This window comes from Centruroides vittatus, unplaced genomic scaffold (assembly GCF_030686945.1).
Source record: "Centruroides vittatus isolate TY-2023 unplaced genomic scaffold, ASM3068694v2 scaffold_861, whole genome shotgun sequence".
NCBI classification, from domain to species: Eukaryota; Metazoa; Arthropoda; class Arachnida; order Scorpiones; family Buthidae; genus Centruroides; species Centruroides vittatus.
Genome location: NW_027122718.1, coordinates 8,967,805 through 8,985,221, shown reverse-complemented (window position 1 = coordinate 8,985,221; position 17,417 = coordinate 8,967,805). Strand labels below are relative to the sequence as shown.

General features: G+C 29.3%; 1 protein-coding gene across 1 annotated transcript in view; it reads left to right on the top strand.

Moving 5' to 3' along the window:
- Positions 1-3,137: 3,137 nt before the first annotated feature.
- sau (Golgi phosphoprotein 3 homolog sauron) overlaps positions 3,138-17,417 on the top strand; it is a 29,685-nt gene continuing 15,405 nt past the window's right edge. Inside the window, exon 1 of the mRNA XM_067288593.1 lies at positions 3,138-3,468. Coding sequence (XP_067144694.1) covers positions 3,292-3,468 — 177 coding nt within the window. The 5' untranslated portion in view covers positions 3,138-3,291. The remainder of the gene's footprint in view (positions 3,469-17,417) is intronic.

Below are 17,417 nucleotides of genomic sequence, written 5' to 3'. Positions count from 1 at the left end.
TTTGAAATATATTTTTATATACTTAAATATATAAATTATTCATGTGAAGAGTGGTCTAGATACATAAAAAATACCGATATGTACTAGTATATTTAGAATAAAATTTAATTTATACAGTAAATCCCCTGCTAATTCGGACTAATAGGGGATGAAGGTTGTCCGAGTTATAGAAGAGTGTTTTCTCCGATGATGTGAAAAACGAGAAGATTGATATACACTACAGTAATTTATTACGATCAGAAGTTTTACTGAGCTTTAATATACTGCTGGATTTATTATTACAGGAAATGAGCTCAAGTGATATCAACTACAAATACTTTACTAATATTTAATTCTATAAAAAAAACTACCATTTTAAAATAAAGCACGAGTTTCATATTTTATTTTCTGTAATAATATAATTAATAATAGAAAATTTAATACGACTGATGTAAGCAATAACAAATTATCAAGTGTTAATACAGTTCAAATGCTTACAAATTAAGATATTATATAAATAAGTTTATATTTATTTACAATATTTTAAGTTTTTATCAATGATTTAAAGTATAAAAACAACTTTTTAAAAAAGTGTTTGATGGATAAAAAACAAATATAAAATTATTCTTCGTGGAAAGAAGTCGTGATTTCACCAATAGATTACGGGTTTTATTCTTATTTGTGTCCATATCATTGTTTAACTGCTTCTTTTATTTACTTTTTTTTTTTTAGCAATCTCACTATGGGTTCGGCCAGGAACACAGTAGGGACGGATGATGAGGGACAGGGTCCGACATATCTGGGACGGACTACTACTCCGAAAAAAGCCTGGGTTTTTTCGTTCTCGGATTCCCCAGCAGGATAGGATAATTGTTTATTTAACCAGGACCGGATCTGGTGAAGTGCGTGCATGCACGCAAGCGGCGAAATTTCTAGGACGGCGGATGGTGTACTTTAAAAACTAAAATTGAAACGAGCAAAAATTATTGTGACATCGTCACAATGCCGGGCTCGAATTTTTAATCATATTTTTAATTTTTTAAATTTAAGATATATGCTATCCACCTAAAATTAGTAGTGGCTTGTCCCTGTACATCATACTTTTCCTTTAACAATAGAGTCGTTCCGGTCATCTAACATTTTCAGGGGGTGGGGGAGAATTTTTTGAATGGAAATAATGTGACTTCCACTTTGCATTGGAAGTTTGTATACAAGTTAATCGGTGCCTTCTGTCTTTAAGGTTTCCATAGACAATATTGAGAATTTATAGGTCTACAAGTTTTTCGAATTGCAGTCCAATAATTTTATGGAGTTTTTAAATCCCTTTCAACTATACGAAACTGTTATAAATCACACCAGTAGGCTCTAATGAGTTGGGTTAGGTTATGAATTTACTCGCAATCAGCATTGATGGGGGTGGCGAAATATCTGTAGCACGCAGGAGGCTAACGGTCCAAAATTGGTCATGATTGTAACTAAAATTAGTACAGATGTATTTTCTGATATATTATTACAATATCGGAACTATACCAAATTGCCAATTCTTCCAATTTAACAAGAGAAGAAGGAGAAATTTGACACTATTATAATACTTCCCGTGTTATAACAGTTGGGAAAGTAAAAGTATCGTCTACCAAGAATGGAAAAATGCTTCTATGAGTTAAACAAATCTCTTTATTTACAAAAATAAATTGTAATAATAACTTATTCAAATATTGTCGTTGAGCTTCTAAAAAAAATAAATTATATAAATTATCCGAGTATGCAAAATATGTTAAATATAGGCCTACTAATTAAATTTTGGACTAGATAAATAATTTTATATATATATATATACATTCAGCAGAATTCTTCAATATAAATCTAAACAATTTAAAAATATTTATTAACAGCTTTCCTGCTGTAAGTGTACAGTATGTTGCTTAGTTTATTCGTGATTGTATTATTGTTGATCTCATGTCCTTGGCCTATATTGTTCAGAATATATTTAATAATAATTTTACTACAAATCCTGGATTCGTGAAATTACTGAAGATGTTAAAATTTAATAAGATTTTCATATAATAAAATAATAATTATTTATTAATTTAATAAAAACGATTTAGTCATATTGATCATGTTTTAATTATTTATCAGTTTGTGGCATGAATTGTAAAATTTATACATTATTAAATTACGTTTTTAAGATTGATATAATTTATTTTTATTGTGATAAAATCTAATAAGAGTTTAATTAATAAACAAACACTTTTAATTCTCGAAGAACCAACTTTAAGTTACACTGAGATCTAATTTAAGATTAAAAATTCGGAATAAAACAAGTACAAATATTTTATTTATATCATATAATATTTTAAATTTTTTTTCCTAACAAATTATTAAATTTATCTAAAATTTTAATGATAATTGTTAACACTACATAATATATTATTTTATTGATGGATTCAGAACACCTTGAAACATCGAGAAAAGCAAAAAAATTCGGGTTTTTTTTTTTTAAATTATGTATGGAATTACCCTCAAAATTAAGTTTTCTGCTATTTTATAATAATTAAAAATATAAAATTTTTAAAATTAAAATATCAAAATTAAGTTTCTGCTATTTTATAATAATTAAAAATATAAAATTTTTAAAATTAAAATATCAAAATTAAGTTTTCTGCTATTTTATAATAATTAAAAATATAAAATTTTTAAAATTAAAATATCATAACAGATGACGCCATCAAATGTTGCCGGGAAACTTAAGCAACTCTTTGCCGGATTTTTTTAAAAAAATTAATTATGAATAAATTGAATATTTTACTTTGGAATTCGATATAAAAAAATGATGCTATAAGTAAAGATTTTTTCATCCAATAGTGATATTTATCACGTCTTTCTTAATTATCCGCAATTTCTCTTATTTAACAATGCATTTCGTATTGGTAATTGTCCAATCCCTCTTCAGGCTAAAAAATTAAAATAAAAAATTAAATTAAATTAAATAGAAAAAAAATTTAATAACTTACCAATTATAAAAGTTATTAATATAATATATAAAAATACATTTATTTTCATAAGTTCAATCAAACGATTCGAACAAAAAAAAAAAAAAGAAAAAGGAAGAAAAAATGGTGACGTCGGTTATAATTGGGCTATTTTTGAACTGATTAATCCGACTAGAGATGACGTCAGTGTCATCATCAAAAACGCCATTTTGTTTTCAGTACAGAATGACAGAAAAATGAACCGTGTTTTAAAAATAAAGAAAGTGCATTGATGTAATATATACGTTAAATTAATCTAAAGCTTCGCGTATCGCTTTTCACTATGAACAGAACAGAAGGCTTAATACAGAGGAAAAACGTAAATAGTCAAGCGAATGAGAAAATTTCCGATGACGAAAGACGATTCAACCCATCAGACGACGACGATGATGTTGACTCGAAAGAAACGAGATTAACGTTAATGGAAGAGGTTCTACTCTTAGGACTGAAAGATAAAGAGGTAATTTATATTTATACCTTCTTAACACTCAATGCATTAATAACATTATATACTAAATTAAATATATATAAATATGGAGTACAGTACAATATCCTGTTTGATGATGCACCATAAATTTAATATAAAATTAAACAAACACTTAAGTAGAAAATTGATATTTCAATGTAATACATTAATTAAGCTTAAAAATTTTATTCACAATTTTACATACAATTAAAATGCATTTTGTTTTTTGTTATATGAAGATTATTATTATTTTTTAATTATAATTTTATGTAATTCAAGTTTCATCGAGCATTGTAAGGTTTGTTTTTAACATTACGGCATTCGACGAAACGATATCAAAAAGGTTATAATTGTTTTTATATACGAAATTGAATAGAATCAAAGTTTATAGTTATTTTTCTAGAAATTTGATGTTTAAACTTTGACTCTATCCGGTTTTGTGTAAAAGTTGATAGTTATTTGTTTGAAATTGTAAGCAAAATTTTATATGGTTTTATTGACCGGATAATATTTTATGATCGAATGTATTGCTTGTTCAAATTTAATTGGTATATCCTTCGATGTTCTTGTGATAAATAAAATGAAAACAATCTTGCAATGTTAATCATGTAATTGAATCAAAAACAATAATATTGTAAAACAGTTTATTTACATTTTAGGTAAATGTTCACCTAGGTAGCCCCAATGGTGGCACCTCTGTTATCAGAGTGATGGTTGTTTTCACTACTTTTTAGCAAAATTGATGTTTTATTTCGTATTTTTTACATAAATCACACTGCCCCCACAATAGTTGATCCTTCATCTTTGAAGATCAGTTTTTAATATGTATTGGTCTACTCGCTATCCTCCGTGCTTTGCATGTAGGCGTGCGCTCAATGTTTTCTATTGCTTGCATCTTAAAAAACTATATAACATCAAGTACGCCACGAACAGTCAAGTGGGCTACTCGAAGCTGGCACAATTGCTTGAGCTAAATTGTTAAACACAATACTGCCATTAGGACTACCTAGGCGAACATGGTAGATAAGGTTTAACGTCTTATTTTTTTTAACAAAAAGATTTGGATTGCTTAAAAGATTTTGTTTCTGAGGTTGTTTTTTTGTTCAGAAATTAAAATTTATTGGACAGTTACTTTTTAGATATTATATTATTTTTTAAAAAGGAAACAAAGATTTTAAACTATCTACAATGATAATTAATTAGCATTTTTACATTTTTATTTCCTATTTATTTTTTAATTAAAAATAATAAATGAAGGAAATGGATCAGTGTTTTAATATATATTGTTGTTAAAGAATATAATTTAATAGTTTTTAGTGTGTTTAGTTGATTATAAATAAAAGCAATTTGTACCTCACATGTATAAGTCATTCTTTCATTGAATGTATTTCTTGCCTTAAATTAAAAAGCAGATAAATAATTTATAAAAAACAGCAATTATTTGTTATGACATCATCATAATACCAAGGCTGCAATTTTTAATATATGCTCTCCATCTTAAATTAGTAGTGGCTTGCCCCTGTAAATCATACTTTTCCTTTAACAGTAAAGTCATGCTAGTCATTTATCTAACACCTTTCAGGGAAAAATTTTTGAATTGAAATAGCATGACTTCTGGTTTGGACTAGAAGTTTGTATATAGTTAATTGGGACCCCCTTCTCGTAAGCTTTCCATATCTGGTCTCAAATTTCATCTATCTAGCTATGTTCTCAATATTAAGGAAAGACAGATGAACAGACAGATGTTCAGACAGATGTTCAGACAGATGGATGACAGTGGGAATTTATAGGTGTACAATTTAAAAAAATTGTAGCCCAGTGACTATTCAGGAGAAAATTAAAATACTCTATTAACAGTTTTATCATCTAGAAATGCATTTTTATTTAAAAATTGATAACATACATGTATTTTCTTATCAATTAATTATATATACAGTATATATATAACTAGCTGTTACCTGCAGCTTTGCTCGCGCGGATTTTGCAAGCAAACCCTATTTACATTCAATATTTCAACAACCATAGTAATTGTTATTTAACACCTACCACTGAGAATGACGACAATTGCTGAGAATCAGACAAACTGTTTTTAATTTGATAAATTTTCTGGAACGTTTACAATCGTTCTATAATCGAACCAATATGCAAAAAGAAATTCGAATTTAAAACGGTTTGAACATTTGGTTGAAAAATCGAAATATATAAAAAATATTTATAACAATGTCTGAAATGTTATCAATTTAATACTCCTAAGTACTCAGTGAAGACTAAATGTAATTAAAAACAAAAATCGCATCTAAAATAGTACAGTAGAAGCCATTCTTCAGGTTAAGACTTAATCCTCTCTTTCTCCCCCTGCTGGGGAATTTAAAAAAAATCCCTTCTTAGTGTTCATTTTCATTGTGTACCCTACTAAAATGTACTTAAATACAAAAATTTGTATCTAAAATAGTACAGTAGAAGCCATTCTTCAGGTTAAGACTTAATGCTCTCCCTCTTCCCTTGCGGGGGGAATTTCGAAAAATCCCTTCTTAGTATACGTTTTTATGACGTATCCTAACTGTGTACCAAATTTCACCTCTAGGTTCTGGAACTTTCTACAAAAAACTGGAACATTCTCATTGAAGCGTCACACATTTTCGAAGTTAACCACTTTCAACTCCCATATCTCTCACACCCTTATAGCTATCGAGATGCAACTACCATAGTGCACAATGGGAGACTTGGGGTTACTACCACACACAAACACCATTCATGTGTGATGTGTAGTTTTGGCTGCAGAGTGAAATATAGGCACAAACATGTCCATATATATATAGATGATTACTCTGTGGCATACATATACATACAACAGAATCTTGTTAATCCAAACTAATTGTGGCTTGGACCTTTTTGGATTAGCAAGTGTTTCAGATTATCCAAAATTTATATTTTTTTATGTTAATATCAGATTTCTCAACATATTGTAGTTTGATTAGCTTGTTGTATTATGTCAGGATGACTTACACTGATAAATTAATTTTTTTTTTTTGGAATACAGTAGAATGTCGATAAGTGGAACGTCGGTAAGTGGAATGGCCGGAAAGTGGAACGATTTTCAGTCGGACTGTGTCGTGCTGAATCGAATGTTTTTGATACTAAATTTACTTCTAAAGTATAATTTTCATGTTTTTTATATTCTTTAATATATTTATTTTGTTTGTACAAAATGCAGAAATAATTTTTAACGATACGATAGCCTCGATGATTATTATAAAAATTTTCGTTAGGCTTAAAATCGACGAAAATTCAACACGAAGCGACACGCAATGGAGAAAAATTCAACAGGAAGCGATACGCAACGGAGAAAAATTTGAACATCGGACAGGTTAATGTATTTTTTCGTACAAAGTCGGAAACTGGAACAAATCATTAACTGGAAGGACCCCAGTCCCCAATTGGTTCCACTTATCGACGCTCTACTGTACTGATAAACTCAATTCATGTATGTGGGGTTTTAGCCTCTTTCTATAAATACACTGGTGGAGAAAACTTAAGGATGAAGAAGAAATGGACATGTATATGAAAAACTACACATGGTTGTAGACCAAGGAGAAAACAATAGTATTGACAGCATGTTCAACATGATTTAATATAATAATTATGTTCAAAGGTAGTACTCAGGATGTCAAAAGAGGGTGTTTTTGTAAAAGGTGCATATTGTCCGAAGACATGGTTGTACAAAAAATGCACAATACTTACTACAAACAAGGCTGAGTGCCATGTCTGTAAGGGATATGGCCACTGTGAAGTGCAATGCAACTTTGCTCATGACATGGCATACTCAGAACATGATCTAGAAGCTGTTGAGGCAAGTTGTCCCATTCCTCTTTTACTGCACAGATGAGAGTCTCCTTGTTTGTTAGTGGATATTGTTGACCAGCAATATGTCTTCCCAAGGCATCCCACACATTTTCAATCAGATTCAGGTCAGAAAAATGGGCTGGCCAGACTATTGCAATGAATATTCTCGCTGTCAAGACACTCTTCTACAGCTTGTGTGCGATGACAAGGTGTGTTATCATCCATAAAATGAAACTTTTCACCAACAGCACCTCGGAAAAATCGAAAACGTGGGAGAAGAACTTTGTCAATGTACTGTTGGCCAGTCATGGTCCCTCAGTCAACCATATACAGGTTCGTACGGCCATTGACCATGATGCCTACCCACACCATGATACTGCAAGTTGGATATTGATCCTTTTCCTGAATATTTTCGGGACGATAAGCACTGCTAACCTCGTGCCATATCAATTGCTGTCTAGAATCAGACGATGGACTGAATCTACTCTCATCTGAGAAGACCATGGTAGCCCAGTCGTCATTAGTCCAATTGCAATGCAGACGGCACCATTGCAAATGGGTACTTCGGTGAACTCTTTGGGCATATAGTCCTTTCTTTCACAAATGTCTTGCAACAGTTTTACAGGATATCTTAGTTCCTGTGGCTGCCTGTAAATGACTTGCCAGTTCACCAGCTATGCTGCGTCAGTTCCTTTTCGCTGAAAGAACAATATACTGATGTTCTTGGGGTGTCATACTGCTAGGACAACCTTCCCATTGTGCCCGCTGCACATTCCGCTAGTTTGAAATGCTGCCCATAATCTAGAAACAATACTGTGTACAATGTTAAATTCACACACAATATCTGTTATATTCTGCCCTTCTTCCAGCTTTCTGATTATTCCTCCACGAGTAAAATCATCTAAATGATGTCTGGAAGAATTTTATTATTGTAATTTCACTTCTACCCATTCAAATTTCACATCCAATAAAAACTGACTGCATGCACAGATTGCCTGAAATCTTTTATCTGTGCAAATGTTTTAGTGCCGCACGTGACTGTACATGTTTTAGTGTCGCACATAACAGAGTACATCATGATTTTAAGCATATTTCAACAGGCTGCTGCTGTTCAATTTCTAACTGTAATTGTTGAAAATAGCATTCGTCCTTAGGTTTTGTCCACCAGTGTAAGTGTATGATCATATAGGAAGGATGAGACAGAAGACTAGCCTTTGAGAGAAAGAGCAATTTATATATGTTATTGGCAAAACTCGATTTTACACCAAACTAGTTTGGCGTAAGCATGTCAGGCCAAACTAGTTTAGAATTATTATTCAAGTATATTAATGGTTAATTTAAGTTCATCATAAAAACACAAATAAGTTCATTTTTAATTTTAGTTTGATTTTAATAGTTATTTTTATTATTTCGTTTGAATTTTTGAAAATATTTTCGAAAGTTAATTACCTTTAAAAGTGCATGGCTTAATAAAAAAATACAAATTGATAAATACTTATTAGCTTATTTTTATTTTATAGTTTTGTACAAGTGAAGTGTCACTTCTAATCAATACCGTTTTTGGTTAATGTTACCCTAGGTATTGAAGATGGCAGCTTGTCTCCGATTCCAGCGATCAGAAGACAGGGAACAGTGGGGACACATGTTCTAACCTAACCTAACCTAACCTATTCTAATAATTTGGTTGCTAATAATTATGGTAATTTATTAGAATAGGTTAGGTTAGATTAGAATGGGCATCCCCACTGTTCCCTATCTTCTGATTGCTGAAATCGGAGACGAGCCGCCACCTTCAATATCTAGGGTAACATCAACCCCGTTTTTTATAATTAAGTAGATTATGTTTGAATAAATATTGTTCATCTAATTGATTGCCTTTTAATTTTATTTTAACTATTAATATATTTAACCATTAATACTTGAATAATACTTGAACAATTACTTGAATAATAATTCTAAACTAGTTTGGCCTGACACACTTACGCCAAACTAGTTTGGCCTAGGCAAAACTAGTTTGGTGTAAAATCGGGTTTTGCCAGTAACATATATATATATATATATATATTGAGGATATCCACTCCAAATACACTTTGTATATGTATAAATCCTAATAATGTAAAAATCCTAAAATTCTTGGTAGCAGAACCCTAAAAATATATACTGTATTTCCTTGATTAAACCCTGGGAATTTATTTTCAAAACATATGTATTCTCCAGGTTTATTGCCTTGCAACAAAAGATGACTGGGTACAAATTGAAAGAAATACCTTAATTAAATTTAAACAGCCAATAATCCGATTTTTAGTTTAACACCAAACGATTGTGCTCTATGTAATCCAGCAATCATTTAACATTGAAATATCTTAATTATACATACATTCTCCAAATTATCAACTGTATTTGTGTGTTATAACTACATTTGAAATAAACAACACACAACACCGTGGAAAAGTTCCAATCCAAACAATACTTGTAGAATTCAGTTTAATACTTGTTTGATACTGATAAGTAAGTCTGGAATAAAGCTATAATTACTTTTCTCACTCCATGCTTAATTATATTGCACATGTAATAATGTTGATTAAAACTATATTGAATAAATTTTTTATTATTAGGAAATTTATACAAATTTTATATAAATGATGATAGGCTATATCAGGGGCGGACTGGCCATGTGGAAAATGTGGAAAATTCCACATGGGCCGTAAACAATTTGGGCCGTTTTTCTAAATATGTACATAATATACCATTTTGTTCAGTTTTATTTTTAAAAAAAATTCATTCATTTTTTTCGTTAAGTAAGATAAATTTCAATTTTTAGGTGTAATATAGATATGTGTAGCCCTTTATCGTTTTACCCGGTTCTACAGAGGCCGAAGTTAAATTAGTCCAGCCGACCCGAGTCCAACACTACATTGGCCGACTCGGCCCAAACAAAGCATCCTAGGAGAAAAATAATCAAAACAGACAAAGTTGGTCATTTGTTTACGTTGCTAGAAACTATTCACTACCCCTATGAATCTTTGGAAGCACGAGTTACTGGTTTTTCACCCAGCCACCAAAACGTTGATTGTAATCATAATGGATTTAATGGCCAATTATATCATTTCCTTTATTTTAGATAAGTAAAAATGTTATTCAATAATAATTTCTCTATATTCCAAAAATTTAATTAAAAATAATCTATTTTTTAGGTTCGGCTAACTAATTTTTAGTTTGCCATTCACCCACAATGGCGTTGATTGTAGATGGGCAACCTGCGGCGTCGTACATAATATTACAAAACAATATAACGCTATATAAAATAAAAATTTAAAATACTGACATCTAGTCATTTGCAATCGCACTAAATACCAAGAGCCCGCTTCGTACATATATTCGACGCAACTAGAGTTGGTCCTTGGGTTAGTTCATTTTTGCGTCTTTAAGGGATGATAGAATTGTGTACAAATGCACATATACTTTCGTAGACTGTCCATACGTGCTTGACCCCTTTTCAAGACTAAGTGAAGTCCAAGGGAGTATACGTATGTACTGTACAGTACATTCGTAAACGATTCTATCATCCTTTAACTAAAGACGCAAAAATAAACCAACCCGAGGACCAACCCTAATTGAAAAGACTATTTGGTATTTTAACCCGACTTCACTGGACACTTCATATAGAGCTGTAAAGTGTTACTACAGTTTAATCCAGAAGCAACTCAATATTATTTCAGAATTGCAACATTTTAAATCGTCATGGAATATTTTAAAGGAAAATGTCAGTGAAACTTTTATAAAATTAAACGAAAATGAACATTCTACTGATGATCAACTAGAAAACGATAAAGATTCGATTTCATCCTCTTACTGCAAAGCTTGCAAAAATTGTCTTATTTGTTGTTATAATATATTATTCGGATATAACGTGTTAAATGGTGCTTATTCTACACTTGGTCAAGCATACAAACATTTACTATCTATGTCTGTAACACAAGTGTCCTGTGAACGGAACTTTTCTACGTTAAAATTCATTAAGATCAAGTATCTCGCAAGAAAATCTAGAAGCTTTCGTGTTAATGTCGACGGAGAAGGATATTTTAAATGAAATAGATTCTGATGATGTCATTAATATTATTGCTCAACAAAGCAAACTTCTAAATAAAAAATTAATGTTCTAGACTTGTGCTTATTGCAATTTTTGTCAACGTTGTATTTTGAATATACTGTATTTAAATATAAATAGAAAAAAGTCATTTTTTTTATTTATGGGCTGGGCCGGTAATGATTTTTTCCACACAGAAATTTTAAGGCCAGTCCGCCACTGGGCTATATGCATTTTTTAAAAGTCGTATCTATATCAAATTTTTTTTCTTTGAATTTAGAATATTTTGTAAACAATTTAATATGGATTTAATTATTTTTTTTTTTTTACTTTTGATTTATGTTTTACTTTTTGGGATTTCTTTTATTATAATCATTCATATAATAATTGAATGATTATATATGTAAATAATGATTTAAAATTCATAAAGCAGATACTAGCTCAGCCAATAATTAGTCTAATTCACAAAACAACACCTTTACTTATAGCTGAGATAATTTTATTGAGAAAACTAATGTTTTCGGCTTACTCAATAAGCCATCTTCAGGTTTTAACTTTCGAAAAAAGGAACATTATCGTTCCATTGAAAGAATACAATTGTTTGAAAAAATTCAAACCATTAGTAACGGACAAAAATAAAAAATAAAAACAAAAAGGAACAACATGGTAATATAAATAAATAAATATACAATAAAATTGTTATAGTGGGAATAAGAAGTAAAAAATGAAAATAAAAATGATTCCACTGGTGATACTTTTTTAAAAAAAATGGCAGATTATCGAGGAATGATGCCAAAACAAGCTAAGACAAGCCTACGAGTTTGTGATACATTTCTTGACTACGAATTTCCAAGCTGTTGGTAGGCTGTCAGCGTCCCTTGCATTTATGTATGCCTCTTCCAACTTGCTTTTGTAAATTTCAATTTTTTCTGCGGTACTTGCTAACGTTGGGGAGCTCAAGGATTTTACAATATCCGCTTCCTCCCATTTAATTATTGAGCCTTGGGTCTGCGCGTATTGTGAAAGTACTGTTGCGTCGGAGCCTTTCCTGACGTCATACTTGTGTTCTTTAAGTCTTATCCCTAAACTTCTTGTTGTGACTCCAATGTAGTCTTTTTTGATACCTAGTTCCGTGTTCTCGTATGGGATTTTGTACACTCCTGCTTTTTCTTCCTTTTTAATATGATCTTTATCATTTCTTAAGATTGTGTATAGGTTCGGAGCCCTTTTTAGAACTATTCTGGTCTCCTAGCGGTTTGCAATTTCTTTCATAATGCCTTTTGAATTCTTGTTGTAAGTAAACATTGTGATTTTACTGTGAACGTATTTTGACTCTCTTGTGCCCATCTCATACTTTTTAACTAATCCTGCTATTGTGCCTTTTTTATATCCTAGGGATTCGGCTACTTGCGTGATTCTGTCGATTTCCTTATTTCTATCAACAACGTTATCACAATAGATAAAGGCCCTTCTGATAAGAGCTCGGAATGCTGCTAGCTTGTAATGGTACTTACAACAAGAATTCAAAAGGCATTATGAAAGAAATTGCAAACCGCAAGGAGACCAGAATAGTTCTAAAAAGGGCTCCGAACCTATACACAATCTTAAGAAATGATAAAGATCATATTAAAAAGGAAGAAAAAGCAGGAGTGTACAAAATCCCATACGAGAACACGGAACTAGGTATCAAAAAAGACTACATTGGAGTCACAACAAGAAGTTTAGGGATAAGACTTAAAGAACACAAGTATGACGTCAGGAAAGGCTCCGACGCAACAGTACTTTCACAATACGCGCAGACCCAAGGCTCAATAATTAAATGGGAGGAAGCGGATATTGTAAAATCCTTGAGCTCCCCAACGTTAGCAAGTACCACAGAAAAAATTGAAATTTACAAAAGCAAGTTGGAAGAGGCATACATAAATGCAAGGGACGCTGACAGCCTACCAACAGCTTGGAAATTCGTAGTCAAGAAATGTATCACAAACTCGTAGGCTTGTCTTAGCTTGTTTTGGCATCATTCCTCGATAATCTGCCATTTTTTTTAAAAAAAGTATCACCAGTGGAATCATTTTTATTTTCATTTTTTACTTCTTATTCCCACTATAACAATTTTATTGTATATTTATTTATTTATATTACCATGTTGTTCCTTTTTGTTTTTATTTTTTATTTTTGTCCGTTACTAATGGTTTGAATTTTTTCAAACAATTGTATTCTTTTAATGGAACGATAATGTTCCTTTTTCGAAAGTTAAAACCTGAAGATGGCTTATTGATAAAATTATCTCAGCTATAAGTAAAGGTGTTGTTTTGTGAATTAGATATAAAATTCTTTTAAGGTTAATTAATGATTTCATAAACAAATTGTAATTATGATAAATTTATAGATTATAAGTCAAATAAAATATGTTAAGTAGTACGCAGGTGTAAAACTAACATAAAACACATTAATGAAATGGTTTAATATTATAAACCTTTCATGAATATTTTTATAAATTATTTGCATTTATTTTTTACTTTAGTTATTTAATAATAATTTGTGAAAAAGTTTCTATAGGGTACTCCCCCATACACACAAAGTTGCATTCATTGCACATAGTTTTAAACCAGAAAATTTTAATTTTTCATATTCATAAGTAACAAACAATTACATTATTTTTAATTACATTACACAATTACATTACATTTTTATGAATCTTTCAGATTTTATTTTTTGTTCCTTTGTTCTTTGTATTTAATTAATAAAAGAATATATTTTTTTTTGCCTTTCAATATTTTTGTTTGATTTATGTACTTTAAAAAATTGAAAAAAATTCATAATTAATAAACAACGAAATTATGCGTTTTTTGCATACTTTTTGATTTACACGGTTTTACATTCAAAAAGATACAAATTCGATTTACACGTTTTTCTCAGGAACCTATCTTCCGTGTAAATCGAGGGATAGGTGTAATTTCTTCCTAAAGGAGTACAATGTAGAATATTCAAAGCTCTATTTGTAAACATTTTATATTATAAATATCAAATGGACAGTCAGATTTGTTATCAGACTATTTGTTTGTTATTTAAATTAATTATTGGGTTGGTTGCATGTTTTTATTTTATATTATCATTTTTAAAAATTGTTAAATAAAAAACAAGCTGAAATTTTCTAATATTAACATTGGAAACTATTTACAGTTGAAAAGTAATATTTAAACAATATATAAATTTAGCATTATTTATTGTCTTTATGCTAATATTAGAAATAATAATAAAAATTACAATAAAAGGTATTCTAAAAATTAGGACATTCATGCAGGTATACAAATGTCTCCAATTTCCAACAGGATGTGACAGATTAGTTTTAGAAATATGTTAGTGAGTAAATTAATGAAGCTGAAATAAACTTATTATTGTAGGTATAGTTAAGCATACAGTTTGTGCAGTATATGAATAGCAAGTTTGTTTATTTCAGAAGTATTCATCTTTTATCATGTTATTAACTTATGTTGGAATGGTTTAAACTTTACTAAATTTTTTTCATGTTAACATTGGAAACTTTATAAAGTTAGAAAATTATAGTTTTTTCTGATAATACTAAAACAAAATACAAATACTGCTATAAATAGAAAAAGGAGATTATTTTATGGAATAGATATCCAAGTATTTTCATAACAAAGCAAAAAATTTAAAAAAAATCTTTTGAATCCAGAATATTACTTTATATTCTTTTTAAATAAAAAAGAAATTATATTTATTAAGTATATTTATTCCTCTTTATCTTGATTGTATTGTATTATTTATTAAAACTGAACAAATATGTTTAAAATATATAATTTTTCAGCAATAAAATTATATAACTTCTATTAACTTTTGAAATTTTACTATAATTCTCTATATTCAGTTTATGAATAGAGATTTATCTTTTCCTTGATATTTACAAAAATATGTGGCTATGCATTGTATTCAACATTCATTTTTCACTTTCTGGTGGCATTTTTTTTTTAATACTGTAATTAATGTAGTATCATTATAGTATTATCTATTTATAGTATTAGTATTCATGAAATATTATTTTGGAAATAAATTACTCTTACAAAGTGTTAGTTTATATTTATTAAAACATATTTAATATAAAATTCATTTGTAAATATCTGATATTTATTTAATATAAGATGAAAATATATAAATTATAAAATTATGTTTAAGATTTAGATTAGATTTTTTTCTTCAGTTAAAAATATTTTTTATAGCTACAGACTGGAATTTAAGTGTGAGACAGTTTTTTCCCCCCGTTACTTTAAAATATTTTAATGCATTTAAAAAGTAAAATTCAAAAATGCAAAATTAGGGTAGGTGATATATAAAGATCATTCATCTCAGTAACCTTAGTCTTATTCCAGTAATATCTTAAAAATGACAAATGTTTTCAAACAGTTTGACTGACCTGAAGCAGAATAGTCAAACTGTTTGAAAACATTCATTGTTTTTAAGATTTTACTGGAAAAAAACTAAGATTATTGAGGTGATTTATATTTACACTTTTCCAGTTTGGATTTGTTTTTCTTTAAGTAATAAAGATCATTCAAAAAAATTCTCAGAATGAAATAGAAGAATGGTTTGTGTGTTTTTCTGAAATTATTTTTATTTTTTAATATAGTCTTCCCTAATATCAATACATTTTGCCCAATGACACTTTAAGGAAATGATGTCATTCCTGAAATGTTATTCTGGAAGCTCTGCAAAATAAGTTTACTACTATTACCTCTTCATTTGATGAAAACTTTTTCACACACAGAAATAAACAGAAATAGGCTGAAGCTAAATTAGATTTTAAAAAAAGTTCATTTAGCATCAAATTGTATTTCAGTTTGTTGATTTTTCTGGTCACAAAAATACATTTGTGAGCAGGTTCATTGTCTTGATGAAAGATATCTTTCTTCTATGCTGATCCAGATTTCTTTTCTCAAATATTTTGTTGAGAAATAAGCTGTTTAATAAACTTTGTTTCTTTCTTTTGTTTGTTATCTTTGTATTATTTATCATTAAATGTAGGAAATTGGATTACTTGTAAGCAATCAACTTCTGACGACATTTTCGTATAGTGTTTTTTTCATCTAGAGCTATCTTTGTTATTCACTCACTTGCATCATCCAATTTAGCTCATGCTTCATTGCGCAATAAAGTAATTGCTTAAATTTAATTTACATTATTTCCACCAATTTCTGTTAGATTAAAATTTTTATTAAATTCTTAGAGTCATATTTATGTAAAAGTATTTTCTACATTGTTTTCCTAGTAGTAAACAAAATCATCTCCATCTTAATCAGTTATAATGGTCTGAAGATGAGATAAATTTCTTGAGAAACATTTAATTAAAAATAAATTTATGACTCCTTAAAACTTCAGCATTTAACTGAACTTGTTAAAAATATTTATTTTATTTTGATGATAACACTTTTTTTATTATTATTATTGTTTCATATAGAAATAGGAAAAAGCAAATTAATCTGAAACAAGAGCAAGAATTTAGACAACAAAAGTCAAGATAGAATCTATTGAGAAACTTTGGAAATTGTGATTGGTTTATATTACAAGTAAAAGTACAGTATGTATTGTGAAAGGAAAAATCTAATCTTATTCAGTAATAAATAAGAAAAAGAGTACTAAGAATTTTGATTTTGTTAGCAGAAAATGAAATGAAATCTTTATATAAGGCAGTCCACACTTATATAGATTTTTTCATCTGCAAAGTGTTACTGTTATCTTCATATAAAACTAACCACTTCCATTTTGTGAATAATTTTTTTGTTTTTTCATGATGATTGCTCATTGTGAATGCTGTGTTGTTTTAGTTGTAATTTCATCATTCAATTTTTTATGTTAATTTGCTTTTGTATGTAATTCAGTAGTCACAAACAGATCTTATTGACTTCTAGCAGTGGATTTAATACACTAAAAACATATTCAATCTATTCATAGGTCTTCCTCAGTTAGAATGTGCAGAAATAGAACAAACTAACAGATC